General features: G+C 36.8%; 1 protein-coding gene across 3 annotated transcripts in view; it reads left to right on the top strand.

Moving 5' to 3' along the window:
• Positions 1 to 24669, top strand: part of LOC139141248 (titin homolog) — a 172942-nt gene that overhangs the window by 51563 nt on the left and 96710 nt on the right. For all 3 annotated transcript variants that reach the window (XM_070710876.1, XM_070710883.1, XM_070710888.1), the window contains 3 exons: positions 9765 to 10076; positions 11280 to 11351; positions 11942 to 12716. In XM_070710876.1, the coding sequence (XP_070566977.1) occupies positions 9765 to 10076; positions 11280 to 11351; positions 11942 to 12716 (1159 nt within the window). The remainder of the gene's footprint in view (positions 1 to 9764; positions 10077 to 11279; positions 11352 to 11941; positions 12717 to 24669) is intronic.

Genomic DNA, 24669 nt, shown 5'->3' with positions numbered 1-24669 from the left:
GCAGGAAGGACGCAGGAGGTGTGGCTGGTTTAGGAAGTACTGGAAATTAAGGTCTGGGTTTGGCTTGCTCCAGTTGGCCCTGTCTGGGAAGCAGGCAGTGTACAGGGGAAATAATTTGTCTTACGCGAGCCAGGCCTCCGGCTTGTAGGCAGCAGCTTTGGAGGCAAGGAAATGGTGGCCATGGGGATCGCCAAATGTGTTCGATCTGAGAAAAAGACGAGGAAGCACTGTAACCAGGTGTCAAAGTCGGCGATGGTTTTCCACTTCACCTTGGTTGTGAATGTGGCTACGCCAAGGTTGTCTGGATCAAAAGCTACTTGTGTCTTGGTAGCCTGGGTTGAGTTGAGAGCCAGGGCATCAGGGTCCAAGTCACCAAGTTCAATGAACTTACCGAGGTTAGCCATGGCGTTGAGTGTTGATTGGTTGACATATGGCAGTAGCAGGTCGACTGGTAGTCTCGCATGTCAGACCTCGAAACCTGCATGCGTGAGCGGCAAAGCCGCGAGCTGCAAGTAACCGCAGGTTACGAGGTCTGACTAGAACCGACGTGCTATATATACTGTCCAATAGAATGCTTCGAAAATCAGCTGGATGAAAGAGAACATCTATTGTTTATTCATGAATGTAGGTGGAGCGTCTAAAAATAGCCTTTTGAAATCGACTGAATGATTGTGTCATTCATCCAGAATAGTAATGTTTCATTTGAAGTAAACTGCCTTACGTTGACCTCAGGCAGTAGTACGGCTTCATGAAATCACGGGTACGCTATTCCCAGTAACCATGATGAAAAAAATCTGCAAAAATGATCTATGCCATTGAAGAAAGTGGTGATGGACAGCCTGAAACCGAAGCAGGAGGTAGCCATGACAGGTTATCTGGAAGGAGACGACGTTTCCGTGAATTTACCGACAGGATATCAATCTCTAATTTTAAGATTGCTCCGGGCGTTGCTTCAATGCTTACGATTGTTGATCGTCGACATCCTCTATGGAGTTTGCTTTTTCATTTTGCTCCGTTCAAATGAAGCTCAGACTTTGGGCCCCATTCAACTGCCGATGAGCTGGTGGTAAATGGCCTCACAAATAAATTCTCGCCGTAGAGTTTTGCTGGAGTCACAGTCCCTCTATCCACCGAGGACTGTGCTGGAGTGTTTTTTCGGCGCAGATATGTGAAACATGGTGGACAAATACAGTGCAAATGCGTTACAGTGCAAATGGCCGTCTGTACGCGTAATCCAAAGTTATACTTATTAGCATAGGAAAGACAGCCCACTTTTGACGTCATCACATTCCTGAGCAGTTGGTTCTTGCCAGACCTCGTAACCTGCGGTTACTTGCAACTCGCGGCTTCGCCGCTCGCGCTGCATGCAGGTTCCAGGTCTGGCATGCGAGACTAGTCGACTGGGGGTATTGCTGCAGAAGATTTGCCCGTTGGCCCGGCTCTAGGTGGTGGGCGCCATGGCAGTGCATTGTGACCAGCTGGCTGGGTGGGTTGAACCCGGGTTGTTGTTATGACGTGCGCCGCCATCGGTAGGCTGGTTCTGGATGTGTGCAGCACCACCACTGGTGGTCAAGTCAGGTGGAGCAGCTGTAATGGCAGGTTGATATCAATTAACGTGATTAGCGAGATCCTGTTGGTATTAATGAAGTTGAAAAAGCTGAGGTACTCGCAGACTTTTTCTCGACTGTTTACCAGAGAACCAGCAGGTATTTGGAAATTACCAAAACCAACAGAACAAACTTTTCCAATGGCATTAACTTTACAGAAACAGATGTACTTGACCTACTTGATTAATATTTCTAAATCACCAGGACCTGACGAAATACACCCAAGAATTTTAGCAGAGGCAAGGGAAGTATTATGCAAACCATTGACACACTTAGACTCCAAGGTGTACCAGACGATTGGAAAAAGGTCAATATCACTGCACTTCATAAAAAAGGGAGTAAAGTAATAGCGGGCAACTACAGACCAGTCAGTCTTACAAGCGTAGTGTGCAAGCTCATGGAATCTTTGATCCGTTATTGCCTAATGGACTACCTGAAAGAAAATAAGATACTAAGGGACAGACAGTTCGGCTTTGTAAAAGGTCGCTCTACTGTTCTGCAACTTATTCAAGTATTTGATAAATGGACAGAAATCCTTGACGTGGGTGGCTGTATTGATGTCATTTATTGTGACTTCATGAAGGCTATTGATAAGGTACCACATGGAAGACTAAATATACGAGTTTTACAACAATATGGTGTGTGTAAACCAGTGCTGGCTTGGATAAAAAAGTTTCTTCTGAACAGAAAACAAAGAGTAGTCAATGGGAAGCATTCACCTTGGCATTAAGTACTTAATGGTATACCACAGGGAACAGTTCTTGGACCAGTTCTTTTTGTGATGTATATCAACTCACTGCCAGAAGTGATAACAAATTCTGAGATATTCCTATTTGCAGATGACACTAAAATTTTTAAAGGTATCTTTAAAGAAGATGACTGTTGTACCGTAAACTACAAGAAGACTGGGATGCAATGTGCAATTGGACTCATCATTCACTACTGAAGTTTCACCCAGACAAATGTGTCTCCATGAGAGTCGGAAATCACACTTACTCAGGAAAGACTATACTATGGGCCAAGATAGGCATATACCGGTACTTCGGCGTACATATCAGTTGAAAAAGACATAGGTGTATACATAGATGAAAATCTCTCCTTTTTGATGCATCTCAGTAACAAGGTTAATAAGGCTAACTCGATCATGGGACTTATAAGGACGACATATGGATATTTGGATGAAAAGTCTTTTCTTTTACTCTATAAAGCTCTTGTAAAAGCCCATGTTGAATGCAAACCAAGTATGGGCACCTATTCTCAGGAAACAAGAAATAGAAATAGAAAATGTTCAATGCGGAGCGACAAAATTAATACCAGGCCTCAAAGATCTGTCTTACGAGGACAGATTACGGAAACTAAACCTACCCACGCCGAAATACAGACGTGTCAGAGGTGACATGACAGAGTTATATAAAATCTTAACTGGGAAGTATGACAGTGAAGTATCCAACTTCATCCAACTACATAGATCAGCACGTGGCACCAGAGGGCACCGGTACAAAATCAACAAACAATACCAGGCTCAACATCAGGAAATATTCCTTTATTCATAGAAGTGTGGACTTATGGAATAGTTTACCAGAAGCAGTAGTAACAGCAAAATTAGTACAAGTATTTGAAAATAGACAGGATAAATTGTGGAAACTTCAACGCTATATATTTAATATAAATAAGGAGTTACCTACTCAACAAAACCGAACAGAGCTGACATAAGAGGCCCAAGAAGGCCTGTAGTCAGAAGAGAACCTGTAAGTACCTGCAAGTACCTGTAAGATATGCGCATAGACAATGACGTGGAAAGGGTGACGCAAGCTGTTTAGATTACGGTAAATGAGGGCAGTTGGTAGATAAGGTTACATCTCAAGTGAATCGAGCAATTATGTGACGCATGGTGACCCATACATGTCAAGGTCTAAACCCTTTTCCCCGTGTCCCTCCAGACGTTAACAATATGATTATAGCAAAGTCATAATCACCCATACATACTGTAAACTGCCTTGCAGATTGATTGTCTTAAAAATTCTCACAGAAGTACTGGTAGAAAAGGAAAAGAAACTAATCAAATTGCTGTACATATTCACCCTCAGTGCCTGTAGGCCTATACTTAACTATTTTATCATTATATTCAGCTGTTTGTTGTATCTTTTGTCACTCTCCATGGGCCAAGGCACACAAGGGGGCGAATGTCATCACTTTGTGCCAGTCTGTGTATGTCAGACTGTCTGTATGTATTGTTTCATATAATTGTTGGCTTAACTACCAGTATATGGGCCCGAACAGTGATATTGTCACTATCTAATAGGGCAGGTAGGGGAAAACTGGCATAAATCTTTTCCATGCAGATAAATTAATAGCTCTGTGTTATCACAGTACCTTTCGTGAATACTTTGGACATAGCATTGTGAGCGAAATACTGTATTTTTTACATTTTTAAGTGAATTGTTGATGAAAGGTTCATTTCTGTACACAGTCAGTGGCATCGACAACATAGCCGTTGACCATTTCAAACTGCTGTCAATCACAAAGTGACACGCAGAAGGTGCTAATGATCAAACATTTGCTGTGTACATCGGATCACTAAGATATACACTATGCAACAAATCCTCAAATAAACAACATTCAATAGATACAAACCTAAAAACGCGCGAATGCATACTGCACTGCCGCGATTTAGTTACGAAAGTTTTTTCACATTTTTATGAGACTACTGGTATGCTCTTGACAATTCGCATGAGGTAGAAGGTAGGTGTGTCTGTGTACTCACCTCCATGCCTACACTATGTCATACATGTAAGCTCGCTTCAACCCGGTAGTGTCCGATCACTGGAACTCTACAACATCCCCATTCAGTGAAATGTCGCGGTCCGAAAGAAGCACAACCCTAACTTCGTCGGACCTACTAATTCTTTACGACCCATAAAATGTCACTTTTTAGGGTTAATGTTATGATGACTCATCCTAGGCCAGCCAAACAATTCCCGCCTGTGATCGCCATAAAATAATATACACGAACTACGGCATGATCATGATCGACGGAACGAAACTGACCACACTGTTCATCTTATCCAGTCGTGACTGTGATCCACAGGCTCTCCAAAAATAAGGCAACAGTCTCAAACAGTAGTATCTTACAACATTACATTCGAGTCGCGAAATATTGCTAGGACTGAAACCTATACGCATTGTCGAAAGCGATGATTTTAACACTATATTGCTGACAATATATGTTACCTTTTCTGCATGAACTTTTCTTTTTTAACATGTACTGGTAGTATGGCAGTACTTCAAACAAATTAACAATAATTTATTAACCCATAATTTTACATTCTAGTTCTGTCAAACTTTGTATTTTTCAGTCATTTAATAAATTTTGCACTGCACTTCAGTGAACAAACTGCGATGTTTTATTAGTCCCTACGGACACATTCCGGAGACGACTTATAGGTTTGATCATGTGGGTGCGTGCGTGCGTGCGTGCGTGCGTGCGTCAGTTCGTTCACACATATATCTCAGAGATGCCTGGAGCGATTTCATTCAAACTTGGTACAAGGATTACTTCATATGTCATACAGATGAACACCGATTTGTTTTGTGATACAATCCAATATGGCTGCCAGGCGGCCATTTTATTACGATTTTTTCATGTACAGAGCCATAACTCAGGCATGTTTCAACCAATTTTATTCAAACTTGGTACAAGGACATTGACCTATGTATAGATATGCATTTGAATTTGTTTTGTGATACAATCTAATATGGCCACCGTGTGGCCATCTTATTACATTTTTTTCATGTACAGAGCCATAACTCAGGCATGTTTCAACCAATCTTATTCAAAATCGGTACAAAGACATTGACCAATGTCATAGATATGTATGTGAATTTGCTTTGTGATACAATCCAATATGGCTGCTGTGCAGCCATTTTGTTATGATTTTTTCAGGCACAAAGCCATAACTCAGGCATATCTCAACCAATTCTATTCAAACTTTGTACAAGGACATTGACCTATGTCATACATTGCACGTCGATTTATTTTGTGATACAATCCAATATTGCCGCCAGGTGGCCATTGTATTACAATATTTTCATGTACAAAGCCACAACTCAGGCATGTTTCAAACGATTTTATTCAAACTTGGTACAAGGACAGTGACCTATGTCATACATATGCACATCAATTTGTTTTGTGATACGATCCAATGTGGCCGCAAGGCGGCCATTTTGTTACAATTTTTTCATGTACAGAGCCATAACTCAGACATGTATCAAGCGAATTTATTCAAAAGTATTTTTATCACAAACATAATGAAGGGGACACTATCCTCTCTGAGGATCTGTAATCAAAGTACCCATTAACAAGTGGGGACTGTGTCATCAACGATGAGTTGTTTATTTTATTAAACCTTGTTTAACAGGTTAGCCTGGTAAGCTTCAGTAAAGATACTTATCTTCCCCAGGGCCCTCGGATGAACATATAAACTGATACAAAGCAGACCAACGTGAAACATGACAAACATAGCTAGCACAATACAATGCACAGATAAAAGTGGCCAGGATTGAACCTGCAACAAGAGAAAAAAAATGCACAATCACACTAGACAACAAAAACAATTTGACAAGAAAAATAAATTCACAAACACAAAAATTATTCCTAATAAGCTTTAAGCAGTTTTAAAACTGCTCAATGAGTTACTAGATCTTATATTTAAATCGACATTATTCCACTGATTGGCACTATTTACATTAAACCCTTTTTGATAAAAATCCTTATTTGTTGCAGGAACCACTAACAATTTTTGCATCTTAGATCTTGTAACTCTTTTATGATCAATTTCGGTAAAAAGACTTGTCATATATTCCGGTGCAAGATTATTTAAACATTTAAAAACCATATAAACATTTGTATAAACTATTCTATCTGGTAATGGCATTATATGCATTGTTTTAAATAAATGCTCGGTCGAAGCATTATACCTTGCATCACACATCACTCTGATAGCACATTTCTGAATCTTATGCAACCCTTTCATAAATGGTGATGCGCCCCATAAATGACAACAGTAATCCAAGTGTGGTAAAATATAGCTATTATAAAAAAGTTTTCTTATATTCATAGGTAAAAACTGTCTTATTCTCTTGAGCAAAGCAATATATAGCATATATTCTTTACACGGTCATGTTTTTCAAGGAAAATGTGCCTATTAAAAACAGTAATTTCAGCACTTTTGATATTTGTCAGTACTATGACAATTATCGGCCATAAGGTTTTACAAACACAAAGACCAGATAAGCATTTTTTCATCATTAAAGGACTCTTTCGAAATTGGGTTAAAAACGTTTAATAGTGACTTAAAATGTTCGCTTGGTATACATTTAATTTACAGACACCAGGTTAGCAGGGAAGTGCGTCATTACTATATCCTGATTGTTATTTTTAGCTCCCATTGCCATATGTATATATGGCAATGGAAGCTATTCTTATAGGCAAGGGAACTGTCTGTATGTATGTATGTCTGTGTGTCTGTATGTCTGTATGTCTGTATGTCTGTCCGTCAACATCAAAAACTCCAAAACCGCTGCACATTTCATCTTGATATTTGGTGTGTACATGGATGATGGGCTGTAGATGAGATTTTATTCAAATGAAGTTGTCATTGCCAAAAATATGCAAATTAAGTGAAAAAATGTAAAAACAGTCAAAATTGAAAAACTCAATAACCACTGAGCACATTACATGAAAAATTAGCATGTAAGTACTTTGGGCTGACCTGAAGTGATTGTGCACATCTTGGGTCAGTATCCTGGATTTGCTTTTTTTCATGAATTTTTTTGTAATTTTCTCCCATTTTTGGTCAAAAAATCTTCTTCTCTGAAACCACAAGTCTGATTGATTTGAAACTTGGTATGGAAGTGCATAGGAGTAACCTTTCCCAAATTTGGGCAAATCGTGGTGAAATTTGCATATTTTTAGTTTACACGTCCATAGACTCCCATGTATAAGGCAGATCTCCATAGACTCCCATGTATAAGGCCAAGAAAAATAAAAATTTAGTTTCTCATCGTATTCATATTGCAAAAAGGATGCAGTGACACAATTTTTAGTCCCCACGGATGAAGTCCAGTGGGCTTATAGATTGGGTCATGTCCGTCTGTTCGTCCATCCGTGAGTCCATCCGTTCACGCAGGTATCACAGATATTTTAACATAATGTCATGTGACTTCGATGACCTTTGACCTCAAATATACATATTTGTCCATAAATCAGTAACCACAAGTGCTACCACCCTTAATATATGGTATGATGGGACACCTTATGACGCCACATATTGTACCTCATTAATTATGCACATATCTAATTTTGAGCGAGCCAATAGAGCTAGAGGTCTGATTTTTGGTATATAGGGATAACTTAGCAATACAATTTTTTTGACAAAATGTCACATGACCTCGGTGACCTTTGACCTCAAATATACATATTTGTCCATAACTCAGTAACCACAAGTGCTACACCCTTCATATTTGGTACGATTGGACACCTTATGACACCACATACTGTACCTCATTAAAAATGCACATATCTAATTCTAAGCAAGCCAATAGAGCTGGATGTCTGATTTTTGGTATATAGGGATAGCTATAGCAGAGAAATTTTGTGACCAAATGTCATATGACCTCGATGACCTTTTACCTAAAATATATGTTTATGTCAATAAATAAGTAACCACAAGTGGTATGTCCTTTGTATTTAGTAGGATGGGAGACCTTATGACAACACGCTTTACCTCATTAATTATGCACACATCTAATTCTGGGCAAGTAAATAGAGGTAGATTTCTGCTTTTTGGCATATAGGGATTAATTAGCAATACAATTTTTTTTTTCAAAATGTCATGTGACCTCGATGACCTTTGACCTTGATTATACATATATATGCATATCTCTGCATAACCACAAGTTCTATACCCTCCAATTTTGATAGGATATTAGACCTTAAGATGTCACATCTTGTACCTCATTTATTATGCGCATATGTACTTCTTGGCTGGCCAATACTGCTAGAGGTCTGATCTTTTTTCCCGATTTAGAACCATAACTTAGACATGCCTCATGTGTTTCAAATTGGGAACAACGACATAGACCTATGTGCCCATAGATCTCAACATATACACTCCAGTGATACTTCTTAATGACCACATTTCCCTGCCCCATCAAGACTAATACTCCTATTACAAGTGGGGACTATATCATTGTCAATGACTTGTTGAGTTAATGGTTGTATCACAGTATTAGATATTTCTAATTCTGTATTTTTTCCATTTTATATTCTGAATTAATACATTAAACATATTTCACTGTCTCCAGTACATTACATTTAAGTATTTTCACTTCATGCACTTTATCCCTTTCACAATGTTCAAATATCTGACCAGAGAACAAACACTAGATAGTCCAGGATGGGAGCTACAGTGTCATTGACGCTATTTTTTATTTCTGTATTATTTAACTTCTTTCCATATTTAGGTAGGTTATACTGTATAGCTTATAATTTTTCTGATTGATCATTCATATAGTTAATCATCCTTTTGGTTCTTTGGGTCCATATCCCACCTTATGCCGCTACACATCATCAACTAGTTGCAAACAATTCCATGCCAACAACCAATTACCTGACCTGGCCACACATTTGAGAAACTACAGCCTCATTGACGGTATTTTGTTATTGAACTATTATACATTTGAGGATATTGTTGCACTGGGCATTAAAGCTTTCACTATGAGATTATTTTAAACCAAAACGGCTTGAACAGATCATCAACTGCAAAAATCCGCTGTGTGAGATTTCACAATTAAAATCTCCCAAGTGCAATAACAGTGTGATGGAGAGACTTTGCTTCAAATTAATTGAAACAGTGTATTATTTTTGTGATGGTTTCCAATTGCACAGGTTAAACAATGATGGTCCATAAGGGCCACTGCATTTTCATCACATAGTCCAAAAATAAATTTAAAAGCTGTTGGTTTTTAGACTCATAAACTCTACCCGGAGTAAATTTTGAACCATGTACCCTGGTATTTAAACTGCTGTGCCATGAGCATTGTTTTATTTAAAAACTTAATCCTTTTATGTTGGTAAATGCTGTCATTCATATGTAGAAGTGACTGAGACTTCAGTGGATGATGTGTACTCCAGAACTAAAATTGCTGAGGTGGAAGAAGAAGAAAGACCAAAACCTGAGATGAGAGTCAGGGATGCAAGTGAGATGGGGACAGCCACACCAACACAACCTGAGATGACAGTCAGGGAGGGAAGTGAGATGGAGACAGCCACACCAACACAACCTGAGATGATTGTCAGGGAGGGAAGTGAGATGGCGACAGCCACACCAATACAACCTGAGATGACTGGTGTGGAGGGACATGGAATTAAGACAGAAATGATCACCACAGAGACGAAGTATCTGACAGGTAACTGAAGTTTACCATTAGTCTACACATGTTAGCAATACTGACTGATAGAGAAAACAATGTATCAGTAGTCCGTATTTCCCATGATAATAAATAATGTTACAACCTGCAAGTTCAGTTTGACCATGATTTAGTGCAAAACACGTGGCCAACACTTGTATTTCTAGACTGATATACCGGTAGTCCTGGAGATGGGAAGAAACAAGATTTGTATTTCAGAAGAATTGATTTTAATTGTATGTCATTGTTGGATAAAAGTAGATAAAGTGGTCATTTAATCATATCATAGGGACAAGGTTTTTCATGGCACATTGAGAAAGCATTACTAGTACAGTGAGATCACTTTCTCCTCACATATTCCTGACCACTGGGAGTGCAGAATCGATGGTGTCGGAAATATTGATGCCACACTCTAAAAAATTGTCCTAACGGTATACCTTGTGTAAATGTGCATACACAAAAGCGGTATACATTACACAAGCTCTGATTGGATAACAAACGGCCTTTCGCTCAAATATCCCCAACTTTTGTGTGAGATTCTATCATTCTCACACTCTCTTCTATCAAAGGGATGAATACCGGTACTATAATGGGTATACATTCATGCAATGACAGCGCATTGGTCAGTAGATGTCCTAATGCCTTGGAATGCACATCAAGTGATAAGTAGGATTGTCACAAAATGTATAACTGATACCATATCAGAAAGGGATGACTCACTTCAAAGTGAGCTGATTTTGTTAATTTCTTTGCAAGTGAAAAATGTTTTGAGGTAGACTAATAGACTAATGTTAATGTTCTTAATTTGACTTATAGTTTGTCAAAAAATAATTATTACATAATATTATTAATTGTAGGGCCGTGAGAATAATACTTACCGAGACATTTTCTTCATAGCTTTGGATGTGGATGAATTCAAACGTATGTTTTTCTACAGGAAATGATAAAAACAAGAATTTTACAAGTATTGGAGGAAACTTATTATTTCTACACAAAAATCAGCTGAGATGTTTTGGACTCTTTTGCGAATTTCTGTCTCATATCAGCTGGACAGATATTTTCAAACTTGTGTGAAACACTTATCTCAACCCAATCAGTGTAAGATTCTAGCAGTCACAAAACCAATACAGAATGAGTTCTGTACGTGTTGAAATTAAACAAAAAAATGTACTCACCATTGATAGTTTTGTTTTTCATTCACAGAGAAGAAAGATTCCAGTGGCAGGTTTGGCAAGTTCTTCAAACGTCTTGTTGGTCGTAAGGACAAACCTGATGGTAAGTAAAGTGATGTCCATGCAATGGTAAACCCCTCTCAACCCCTGGGTCTACCTGTACACCAAATACCAGTACTGAGATGGTAGGTGTGGCGGTTTAGGAGCTTTTGCGTTTGACAGACATACATTCGCACATACATGCTATACATACAGACATACAGACGCCACTGACTCACCATGTAAGCTCTTTACACATTCAAAATATGAGCTAAAAGAGTGTTGTTATGGCAGCATGGTTGTCAAAGTTCCCTTCATTAGAATAATGTATGTTAATAATCAAATATTGTCAATAAACTACATTTAAAAGCTGTGTTGTTGTAGAGTAACCATGGTTTTCGACGAAATTTGGAAATGACCATCTTTCACAAAGCATACAATTATCATGTTGCCATGGTGAAATGATGTAAAAATTTACGAGATGATGATAATAATCCAAAAATGTTTGGGTGAATGATTGACTTTGTAATTTAGTTAAATGTGAATCCATATCTGCTCTCAGCTTCAGGATATATCTATCAATTCTAGTGCAGGATATTGTTACTGGTTTGCTATTTCAGTTCTACTTATCCTGTTTGACCTTTGACCTTTCAGAACGTTGGTCAAGAAGAACCCTGAAGGGTCATCAAGAACATACCGGTATGTTCAAAGATGTGAAAGGTCTGACATTTCACAATGATAAACTTTTGGTATGTGACCAAGAAGACAATATTGTGCACATACTGAACCACAATTACACTTGTGAAAAGGAGTTGGGCAGCTTCAGTGGTCAGTTTGCTAAGCCATTCCAGCCAGTGTGCATAGCTGTCTCTCAGGACAACCTCTACTTCATTCTTGATAATGGTAATGTGCAAATAGTTGTTTGTGATCACAATAATAAAGTTATCAGAATAGTTACCCTACCTACAGACTCAGATCCCTGGTGCATAGCTTTTGTGAAGGGATTTGTTATTGTCACAGATGTCAAAGGTGACCGCGCCCTGAAGTACAGCCAGGCTGGACAGTACATTGCAGAGTGTCTTGGTAGCGGCCAGACACGATTCGACTACCCCCGCTTTGTCGCTGTCAACAGTAGGGATGTCATCATGGTGTCTGACTGTAACAATTCCTGCATCAAGTGTTTCGATGCTCAGTTAAATTTTCTGTACAAATACGGTCACCGGGGTACTGGAGATAGTCAGCTGTACTTCCCACACAGCATTGCCATTGACGGCGCTGACCATGTTTATGTTTGTGATCGGAACAATGCTAGGATTTCGGTGTGGAGTGGAGCTGGAAAGTGGAGACGTAATCTATTCCAACATGAAGTGATCAAACCTGCATACATGGCAGTGACAGCTGACGGTGACAGAATTGCTGTTAGAGAACGGTACAGATATGAAATTGTAGTATATTCTAAGGAGACAGCACCAAGATGATGTGTAATGTCTAAATTTCAACAAAATATTGAAATTTGTTCTAAACTCTCACTAATTTTACGCTAATTTTAATTGCCATTCAAGTGTGATGAAACAATGTAACTGCAGTTCATATCACATACCCTCCAACCTAATAATTGGTTATTTCTCACATTTAGAACCGATATTCTGGACATAAAATACTCAAACTCATTTTCGCTACCTATCTAGAGTTTGAACATGATGAAATTAAATAATTTCAGACACATTTTCACTTGACAAGAAGTGTATGACAATCGACGGTGATTTGTCAACATCACAATACATGAGTCATGTCAACAAATCAATATTGGGGTTATTTTCTACATTTCCAAACAGAATTTTGAACTGATATATTTAACATAGCTTTCACTTCATGTCTTCGATACAAATATACCAAAAGTAAGCTATTTTGGAGAATTTGTAGGGAAATATTTGAGTCATTTTGTCAACTGCAGGTGTTCTGCAATGCAAGCTTACTAATTACAGAACTGATTCCATCACATCTCAACTCATAGAGACTTGTGAATCAACAGTTGTGTGTGCAAAATAATGTTTTAATAATGTTAATCCTTTGTTATCTCTGTTATGTATGGTTTCAAGTTTTTCCATCAATGAACCAAAATTATGTCGACATAACTTATTATATCTAACATCCCAACGGACATGATGTTAACCCAACACCATCGCGATGGACTACAGCTTGTGTAGACCATCGTAATGCTGCATTCAGCTGAGACCAGCTGACACTACAGATAAAAGAAGACTGGTGATCAGTGAACTCTTCAGCGGTATAAGGACAATTTAAAGTCAGCTTTCCACAGTTGTTTAATTTGTATGTTGACATTCGTATCTTCACAAGAACACTCTTTTTCGGTATCATTTATCGTTTCAGTGTTGTCCAAGGTCATGATAAATAAACTCCGGTGGACCATACGTCAACTTAGCATTCACAAACACCTCTGGAGAGGAGACTTGAAAAATGATATTTACAACATGCCAGAGGGGATCTGAAAAAAATTGACATTGCAAAGGGGGACTTGAAAATTTATTGAATATCAAATTCCTTTTCACATACCTGGCAGTTTCATTTCCTGACACTTCCATTTTTGGCTTGCCCTTTGGGTGCAAGTTTTAGAGTACATCAAACAATTTACTGATCCAAGCAGCCACCTTAAGGCAAATCTAAAGTCTTTCTATGCCAGATTCAGTGTACCTGTGGCTGAGTAGTTTGGGATTGATGGGTTTTGTATAGAGTTGTTAAAACATGGTTCCTCCTTTCTCTGTAAACCCTTAATTATTTAATGCAGTTCTAGATACATCCAACTTTCTAGACATCTGGAATACAAGCATTATGACTCACTTATTTAAAAAGGGGGATAAATATGACCCTAAAAATTATAGGGGCATTTCTGTCAGAAGCTGTGTAGGAAAAGTTCTCTCTTACCTTCAAAATAAAAGGCTAAATAGTTTTTTAGATGACAATCATATTATACATAACATAATAATCAAACTGGATTTCGCAAAAACCATCGCACAATAGACCACATATTTACCCCGAAGACAATAATACACAAATATACTAACAATAAGTAGAATATATATGTTTGTTTTGTTGACTTTGCTAAGGCTTTCGACTCGGTATGGAGAGTTGGTCTTTTCCATAAACTTCTCAAAAATAACATTAATGGCAAATTATACAGACTTATAAAACACATGTACACCAACACAAAAATACACATCAAAACAAATAATTTTATCTCGCCCAGCCTGAAAGTTGAAAAGGAGTAAAACAGGGCTGTGTTCTAAGTCCTAGTCTGTTCAATTTATATGTCAATGACTTGAAAACAAATCTAGACAAAGTAAATACTGAACCACCAGTGTTGAATAATACTCCAATTAACTCATTATTTTATGCTGATAACCTAGTCTTAATCTCTACTTCAAAACAAGGTTTGCAGATGGAGTTAAATACACTACACACATTTTGCTCCAATTGGAAACTTGATGTTAATTTACAGAAAACCCAAGCAATTAAATTTAGGAAATCTCCTTTGATAGATAAACGCTTATTTAAATATGGTAGTACATGTATCAAATCTGTTAACAGCTATACATACTTAGGACTGACAATTAAATAATTAAATCAAATTGTAGTTTTAGTGACACAATTACAAATTTGGCTGATAAAGCAGCAAATTCTTTGTATAGTTTAAAAAGGGTTTTATTGCACAACAGAAAGATAAAATTTTCCCAACATCTTTTCAATGTTTCATAAAACCTGGGGACAAGATTTCATGGATTACAAGAAGTGGGATAAATCAGCAATTGAAAAAACACCTCAAATTCTGTAAGAACATTTTACAGTGTAATAGACAAGCTTGTAATGACGCTGTGAGGGGTGAACTAGGACAATTCCCACTTCTACTTGAGATCAAACTTAATATTGTTAAACACTGGCTTCATATCATACAACTGCCACATTGTAATCTTGCTAAAGAAGCTTTTCTGGAGCAAATGATAAACAACACTAACAATAGATCCTGGTTTAACTATTTAAATGCTTTAATTAAAGACAATGCAATGGACTTTCTCCTTGATAAAGCTCCATCACTTAAACACTACAAAGTTATAACTGGATTCATGGAAACAAATTTAACAAACAATTATGAAGTCTTTTGGAAAAAATTGATCACTGATGAAAATAGTAAACTAAAAATGTATGCCAAAATAAAACGTAATTTTAGATTAGAACCCTACTTAACACAGTTACAAGGTCAGAAAAGAAAATTACTCATCAAACTTCGCATTAGCAATCATGATCTAGCAATTGAAAAAGGGAGACACACTGTTCCAAAAACCCCAATTACTGAAAGATACTGCAATCAGTGTAACACCAACAGTATTGAAGATGAAACACACTTTTTATTAGTCTGTCAGAAATACAAAGTCCAAAGAAAGAACTTCTTCGGTAAACTCGATTTCCCAAACGATACTACTGAAAATCAGCTTATTTCTCTACTTACAAAACAACAGTTATCTTTTAATGAACAACTTGCAGACTATATTTTTACTATATATAAACAAATAAATACCTAGTTAAATTTATTATTAGCTACCATTATTATACTGGAATACTTTATCTTTATTGGAAAAATTTGAACTTATTTTTGTATCATACTTTTATTGCCACAAATGTGATGTAAAGCCTATATTTACAAGCAAGCAATAAAATATAATTATTATTATTATTATTATTATTATTTGTCTTAAACTCTTCTATGAACTGTTTATGTTTTGAGCACTTCAATTGAAAATCAAAGCAAAGAAAACGGAGTCAGTTTGATAAAATGAAGGGCTGTATTTTGTACACTTGTGTACATGTGAATTCCAAACAGTTAAGGTGTGAAACTAGTGAAGTGATTCTGGGTGTTGTTGTCATATGACACAGATATGCTAACATTGCCAGGGTTACACTCACTACACGAGTATTATTATAATATTGTATCACATTGTTGCACCAAAATCAATTCATTCCATTGCTAAAATCTGTAAGCACAGGCGTATTCATACTGATCTGATCAATGTAATTAGCGGCACCATGCTATGTGCGTTGATCGGAGGGATAAGACTATTCGTAAATGTAAAATGTTGCAAAACAAAAAATTACTATGTTGCGGCATTGTCAACCCCAACGCCCCGGTCTGGCGTACCATAGATCAAATTCCCCGCTACCAGGACACGAAGTGCGATCAATATCCCCTGCTGCCTCGCACTCCCTCGGTGGAAAACATTGATTCAAGTCTGAATCTCATGAATGAAAGTCAGTCATCATCTGCATATCTTACAGGTCTTGACAGATGTTTATTTATTCCAAATTCCAATCGGTCATAAGGACCGACATGTTGCTAAAAACTTTCAGCCCAAAAAGAAATCTGTCGGTCTCGGACCGTCGGACCGACGTTAATTTTGCACACTGATTCAGGGGTCACATTTGTTCTGTTGAGTAAAAGCTAAAATTTTCTAGTCTATTTACTGACTATTAATGAACCTGTTGTGAAACACGTGAGCACATTCAGTTCATATCTGGTACGCTGTATGGCACCATCAATGTTGTATTCTTTCAAGGGGTGTTTGTAAATGTAGTATTACTTGTCATAACAACCAGTAACGACCAGAAACGAGCAGTAACGAGCAATAACGACCCAGAACATGACAGAACGAGCCATAATGAGCCAAAAAATATGATCTGTCCATAAATTAATCTACAATTCCAGAATTGGCGGGAACTGCGGCCCTCTACGGCATGTTTGGATGTGATGAAGCTCGTTAGGCCGCGTTCAAAAAAAATGGTGTGTGGGGGGGACTGGAGGAATCGCGATTGAAATCATTTTTTTTCAGATCCCCCCCTCAATACCCTAAAAAATGTTTAAGTCCCCCCTCAATACCCTCAAAAATGTTCAAGTCCCCCCCCCAATTACCATATAGCCGCATATTTATAAGGAATGCACGCAGAGTAAAAATAACATGTAATGTGTCGTTCTACACGCAAATGTTCAACACTACCTCTTATCAGCAGGTTGTAGAGCCATATACCTAGGGCAAGTTCTTAAAATTGATTCATTTTTAAATGCATCAGTGAACCTTTTGGATTTCTCAGTCTAAGCCGACTTGAGTTTATCCAACTCTGGCCAGTTCGATGGCACCAGCTGAAAAGCACACAAAATGACAATCATGAGAGAGTATGAAAATTGTGCATTACTAGCTACGTTTAACCAAATTGTGAAAAAATGAGCACAGCGACCTACCAAAATTTTTTTTCAAAAGTACAAGACATATACAACTTAGATGCCACTTATAAAATGTTTTACAAAATTGACAATACTGGAAGGTTAAAATATTCCATGAAATTAATGTTTAAATCTCAGAAATTTTGGGTGTAATAATGGCAAATTTGATAAAAAATAAAAGATTCCATTTAGTTACACATTTTTCCATTTAAATTAGAGTCTTTATTGTTCAAAGTTTTACTTTTGTGTTATTGGTACAATGAGATGTGAAAATTTCATTCACTGCATGAACTTGAAATGAATGGTTTTGATTTTGTGAGATTTTAGAAACATAGGGCCAAAGTCCCTGAAGCTACTATAGACATGGATACAAAATTAAGTATTTCCTGACTGTATGAAATTATCTCACTAAGGTCATCCTAGGGACATGTAAACCAAATATTAAAGCTGTCTGACCAGCGGTTTTGAAAAAACAAGCGACTCAACAGTTGACAGAGCTCTGCTGTGTTAACCTTTTGTGACACATGTATTGATGAAGAAGGTGGATATCTTTGATAGCTCATTTCAGGATGACCTGACCAAAAATGGAAAAAAAATCCGTAAAAATACAGATTTGCATATTTCATCAGACTATATTAGTCTATAATAGCAAATAAACCAGAGTTAATTACATTCTAATTAAAGTAAAAAAGACTTGCTTAAATCAAGATTAAGTCATAAAAAAACAGCATATCTGTCAGGTTATAAAGAATCTTGAGCTGGTTACCTTTATCAGTATTTTCATCCTATTAACCAAGCACATTTTAACTTTCAAATTAACATTGTAAGTAAGTTCTGTTGAATAAGTTGAGACTGTACGTACTCAGAGAAAGCACACTGAAGAGACAAATGTTTGAAACTTAAGAAGTTCAAGGTCATCAAAAGCATTATAAGGAATCATGTTACACTTTCATTGCACTGTTTACACAGATTGCATAATTGCTATAAATAGCACATGAGGAATCTTACAGCCAAGCTTTACCATAAAAACCCTATCACTTTGACCACTCTTTTAATTGACCACTCTATTTTTTTCCTCAAAAAGTAATCTTATTTTAACCTTACCAAGTCAACCATAAATGGAAATTAGAACTTTCTCTATCTCTATTTATTTGACCACCCTATCATGACAAACTATTATGAGCAATTTCTTTCAGATAACATAAATGGTTGTTCAGAATATCAAAGTTGGGATTCAGGAAAGGTGCCTTTACATGTTTTAATCTTCCAAGATGGTAAGCATTTCACTATGAACTGTCAAAAAAAGTTGAACTTTCTGATAAATCCACACTAAAATTATTTTGGCTTTGATGATTTCCTAATTAATTCAATTATTTAAAATCTTATTAATTATTTTTTTCTGGGTGAATTGATAGGGTTTATACAGTACAAGAATTATATACAATGTAAGTCAAATTTTGACCAAAAATGACAAAAAAATTCCTTAAAAATACACATTTGCATATTTCATCACAATTTGAACAAATCTAAGTTGGGTTATCCCTAGGGACCTGTATACCAAATAACAAAGCTGTCTGACCAGCGGTTATGAAGAAGAAGACTTTTTACCAAAAACACCTTTTTTGGCATTAATTTGCCTATTTTCAACAATATCAAAAAATTAAAAAAAAACAGTTTCTCAAAATCATATTTTTCATCTACACAACAAATATCAAATCAGTAAGTACTGCGGTTCTCAAGATATTTGAGTGGACGGACGACTCACAAACGGACATACATACATACATACATACATACATACATACATACAGACGGACGCCGGACGGATACCCATCCCAATAGCTTCTATAGACTATAGTCTATAGTAGCTAAAAACTGACTTTTCATCGTACATTACATAAGATCAATTATGGTGAACCCATCTTTTTTCTCTAATATTTGATTGTTCTCATATGCCAGAATTCAAAAATCCATGGTAACTGTTAGTCCCCTTGTCTTCTATGTGCTGCTCTCTGGCTGGATCTTGTGTACAAGTAGATGTATGTTTCACTGTCAATTGAGTGGCCTATGACCGAAACTCTTCTTAAACTCCATCAGAGTCAGAGCTATACATGTATCCCTGTCACTGCCAGTATGTAGTAGCTGGGCAGTAGTTGTATTAACTTTTTATTTTGACAATATTTTTACAATTGTGGTCTTGTTCTATTCCCTATAGAATGTTGAGCTATCCAGTATAATTGCCAACACACCCTACGTGTACTGTGCATTTGCATCATTCAATTATCACCAACATTTAGACAAACAGGCTTTGTTGACAAACTGAATATTGTGTTTTTCAGCAGCATGCTGTAGAGAGACACCACGAAACTGTGTTTGATACATTGCATAGAAATATTGAAAAATTATCAACAGTTGTAGCTTCTGCCCCATTACAAGGCCAACTTGTTCTACGAAAATTTAATGGCATTCATACATTTTTAGACTTTTTTGAGATTAAAGACATAAAATATGACAAAACGGTTCTAGATTTTGTTTAATTGTTACTAACATTAGAACCATTGGACGACATCAAAATGTTGGGAGTCAAAATATTTTCAGGTCCCCCCCCCCCATAGGCACTGCAAAACTTTCAAGTCCCCCCCCTCGACTACCCCAAAATTTTCGAATCTTCCCCCCCCCCGAAATTCCTCCAGCCCCCCCCCCCTCCCTCACCACTGTTTTTGAATGCGGCCTTACTAGTAACAAGCTGCAGCATAGCAATTACAGCCAATAACAACCAGAAATAAGGAGTAACAAGCAATAATGAGCAATAAGGGGCCAAAACAAGATAGAACGAGCCAATAAGGAGCAGTAATTAGCAAAAAAAAAAAACAATGTGATATTTTTCCCTAATGGTTTACCTCATGCTAAGGTACAGAAAAGAAATTATAAGGCGAGAAGGCTGATGTTATTCAACATGACGCTGAGGAAAAAAACAGTTAATAGTGAATAGTGAACTTCAAACGTGTTTCCATGAAAAATAGTGATGCATATCAATTTACATGCTCAAAAAATATGCAGTGAAGTTCAAAGAATACTTTTATCTTTTAAAAATAATCACACCATGTAACCTTTCCATTCAAATAAGAGATCAAATGCCACCATAATAGAGATGGCATGTCACAATAATTAATTCTGTCAACAGCATGCAGTGCATTTAGCTATTCAAAATTGAAAGGGGAAGTGCCTGTAATGTTCACTGCCATCTATAGTTTGGCGTGTAATTTTACAAAGAATACAATCAATGTCTAGAAACTTATTACAGCCTAATACTAAATATTTAACATAATAAACATATAAGTGCATGGATATAATAGCAAATTTTGTAAGAGAAAAATTGTTTACAGTTTATCCCTGGATTACCAATCTCACATCTTCACTTTCAAACACCACATTCTAATTGACAAACATTTACAAATACCAAGATATAGTCAGTATTGTATCGCAAAAAGAGTTCATTAAGTCGTTTTGCATGCGTATTCGAGCATTTGTATTGTCCTTAGACAAATTTCATGATTGTCGTTTTATTTTTAATACAAGAATTCAACAGAATATCTCAGTGTGTGTTGTGAGTGATTTCCATCTATGCTTACCCAAGTGACCTCTATTATCAAAATTAACTGTGTCAATCTGATCCAACCGGCCCTGTTCTCTGTAGATAAATTTTTACTGAGCATTTGCCTTACTCAAACCATGTATGAAACAAAATGCTTACTACGTCACTGACTTTGGTATCTGTGACTGCTATAGTTACAATGTTGTGAGATTGACCCATGGTGACCAGACTCTGTGACAGCTCTAGTTACAATGTTGTTAGATTGACCCATGGTGACCAGACTCTGTGACAGCTCTAGTTACAATGTTGTCAGATTGACCCATGGTGACCAGACTCTGTGACAGCTCTAGTTACAATGTTGTCAGATTGACCCATGGTGACCAGACTCTGTGACAGCTCTAGTTACAATGTTGTCAGATTGACCCATGGTGACCAGACTCTGTGACAGCTCTATAGTTACGATGTTGTTAGATTGACCCATGGTGACCAGACTCTGTGACAGCTCTATAGTTACGATGTTGTTAGATTGACCCGTGGTGACCAGACATAGCAAATTTTGTAAGAGAAAAATTGTTTACAGTTTATCCCTGGATTACCAATCTCACATCTTCACTTTCAAACACCACATTCTAATTGACAAACATTTACAAATACCAAGATATAGTCAGTATTGTATCGCAAAAAGAGTTAATGCATTTCTTATAGATTGTAATATAGTAATTCAACAGTTTGAGTAAAATTAAAAAAAAAATCAAATTTCATGCACACACGGGCACTTCTTACCTCCCAATTTCAATAAAGTACATATATCATGCAGTTGTCAAACACATATAAATGTAGGGATATCGCTTATTTTGTTGTTAAATTTATCAATAGTTTGCCCAACAGGCTCCCGTGTATTGTGATTTATTTTAAAATGGGACCTATAATTTCTCTCCAGTCCCTTACCATAATCACCGGCAAGGGTCAGAGTTCAGGCAAATGTGGTTTCATGAATGCAAAACGGATACCACGCACGATTAAGTTTATAAGCTCACTGGGAAGTGACTCTTCTATCTTTTTTATATCAACAATACATAAGTAAATTTGAATTTTTCTTGTTGTTCCAAAAATGTTTATCCAGTTTCATTGGTATGCAAGGTGTTAACTGAGCACTGCTGCAGAGGTTCCGAGATTGTACAAAGCAAGTCGTAGAGGGCGGGATTTCAAGGACGGGTAGTAGTGGTGTGTAGCTGTGGTTGTTACAATTTCAATTGATGGGCACATCATTTTTATTTTGCTCTTTACTGCTCGTTATTGGCTATTGGCTCATTCTTTCTATTTCTAGCTCGTTATTGCTTACTCTATGAGCACTGTTGCAGAGGTTTTTGGTAATACCAAATGTCGTAGAGGGCCTGATTTCTTGGCTTGGCGGGAACTGCGCTTGTAGGGACTGAACATATTTTTTGGGCTCGTTATGGCTCGTTATTGGCTCGTTCTGTCTAGTTCTGGGTCGTTATTGCTCGTTACTGCTCTTCTGGTCGTTGTTGCTATGGCTAGTTACTAAATTTACAAACACCCTTCTTCCAAGTGCTTTTGTTCATCTGATATAAACTTTAGAGTTTGAGTTTCTGATTCAGTTGAAGCCATGATACTAATATGCAAAGACATGTTTTTTTCAGGATGAACCAAAAATAAACTGGTATAGAATATGAAATTACATAAATTGGAATTTTAATGATTTAACAATGCTATCATCTGGAACTTTTTAATTATCTATATGTTTTGAAAATTTGACCATCTGCTTTCTACCGGTAGTTTTAAGGTTCCATATTTTCTCATTCAGGCGTAGATCGATTGAACACTTATAATCTGCCATAGCGTAGTATCAGCTTTTATAGAGTGTACAAGTTGTTATGTTTGGTAAGTTTAATCCTTATGTCCAGCATTATATTCCCATGAATACTTCAGTACATGTATAGCAGTGGATATTTATATATCATCAGGGTTTACAGAGAAATAGTAAAAAAAACTTCCTCTTTGACCAGACTTTATGGTGACTCATGTAATATTTTATTTTCCAATGATTTATTAGGCAAATTATCACATTTTGCTTTTGTACAATTAAAGATGATCCTAACAGTGAAGACAGTGTAATGTCATTGAAGATGTTACAACTTCGAAAAGCAAGAATTTATTCGGCTTTGTTTTCACAAACAATTTCGGATGAGACTTGAAGCAAGCAATATATTTTCCATTGTCAACTTTGATGGATAAACCCCAGCCTTAAAACAATGTCAGAAAATAAACCGTTAATTATCTGTTATTAACTGCTTGGTCCTTTTGACCTTCTTTTGCATAATAGGCAAAAGTGCAGCAACATTTTGAGTGAGTGCTCAGCAACTTGGGCCATATGCAAGAATCTAGAACAATCACACATTATGTGGAGAATATCACCTGTTACAGTGACACTTATGAATTCAGCACCAGAGATTGTAGTGTCTAGAATGGGACACCTGACAAATTATAAACTATGTGACTTGAAGTTTCCTTTGTACACAATCAGAAAAAAACAAAAATCTCAAACAATAAATACAAAACACTGACAACATTCAAGCATTTTCTCTGGAATTTCTGTGGAACTATACGGTACCATTGTGCAATCATGGAGCCAAAAATCTCCATGGTGCAATTCACATAATAGACATCTCTATTATTTCCCCTTTTGCACATCATCTTGTAAGCATTTGTTTACAAGATACATCAAATGAGAGTACAGTGTCATTGACACTATTTGTACCAGTATATTTGTCATGTCTGTATGGCAGAATTTCTTGTTCTACTCCAAAAATCACATCAAAATGCCCAGTATTCAACAGGGTACATGGGTGCAATTATTGCGCAATATCAGTGAGGGCAACTGAATTTTATTCCAGACTGGAATTCATTTGTCAACAATAACATTGTATATTGCACACGATACGCTGAGTGTTTGTTTGACTAATATACTTTTATTCTAACTTTCTTTTTGGAGAAGTATTTTTTTTATGAAGCAGAAACATGCATTGTCATAAATTACCATAAATTCCTTTTAACAAAATACAAAAATATTTCCACTTTTGAGTTTGCTTTTTGGTACTAAGGTTGACCCTTTTTCAGAAATCAATACTTCATCCATAATATTAATTAGAGGGAAGATAAACGAAAAGTAATTTTGTACATGATATGGCCAGACAAAAATAAATATTGTTCCTCAGATTTTTTGTGAAAGCTAAGGAGGTGGCAAACAAATTTTTTTACAAACCAACAAAATTTCCCAAAAGTTATATTGTAAGTGAGGAAGGGCAGACTTCAGATTTTACAAACTTTCCACAATAATAAATAAAGGCATTTCTTATGCAGATAGTGTTTACAGAAGAAATTCTAGCACACATTTCCTTATGCTCCCACAACAAAACAAAAAGTAACACTGCATGACAGAAATGTCCAAAAAGTCGTGATACAGAAGTACATAGTTGCTGC

The sequence above is a fragment of the Ptychodera flava genome, chromosome 1 (genome assembly GCF_041260155.1).
Source record: "Ptychodera flava strain L36383 chromosome 1, AS_Pfla_20210202, whole genome shotgun sequence".
In the NCBI taxonomy this organism is placed as follows: Eukaryota; Metazoa; Hemichordata; class Enteropneusta; family Ptychoderidae; genus Ptychodera; species Ptychodera flava.
The sequence above is the reverse complement of the archived record's forward strand: the minus strand, read 5'-3'. Positions and strand labels throughout refer to the sequence as shown.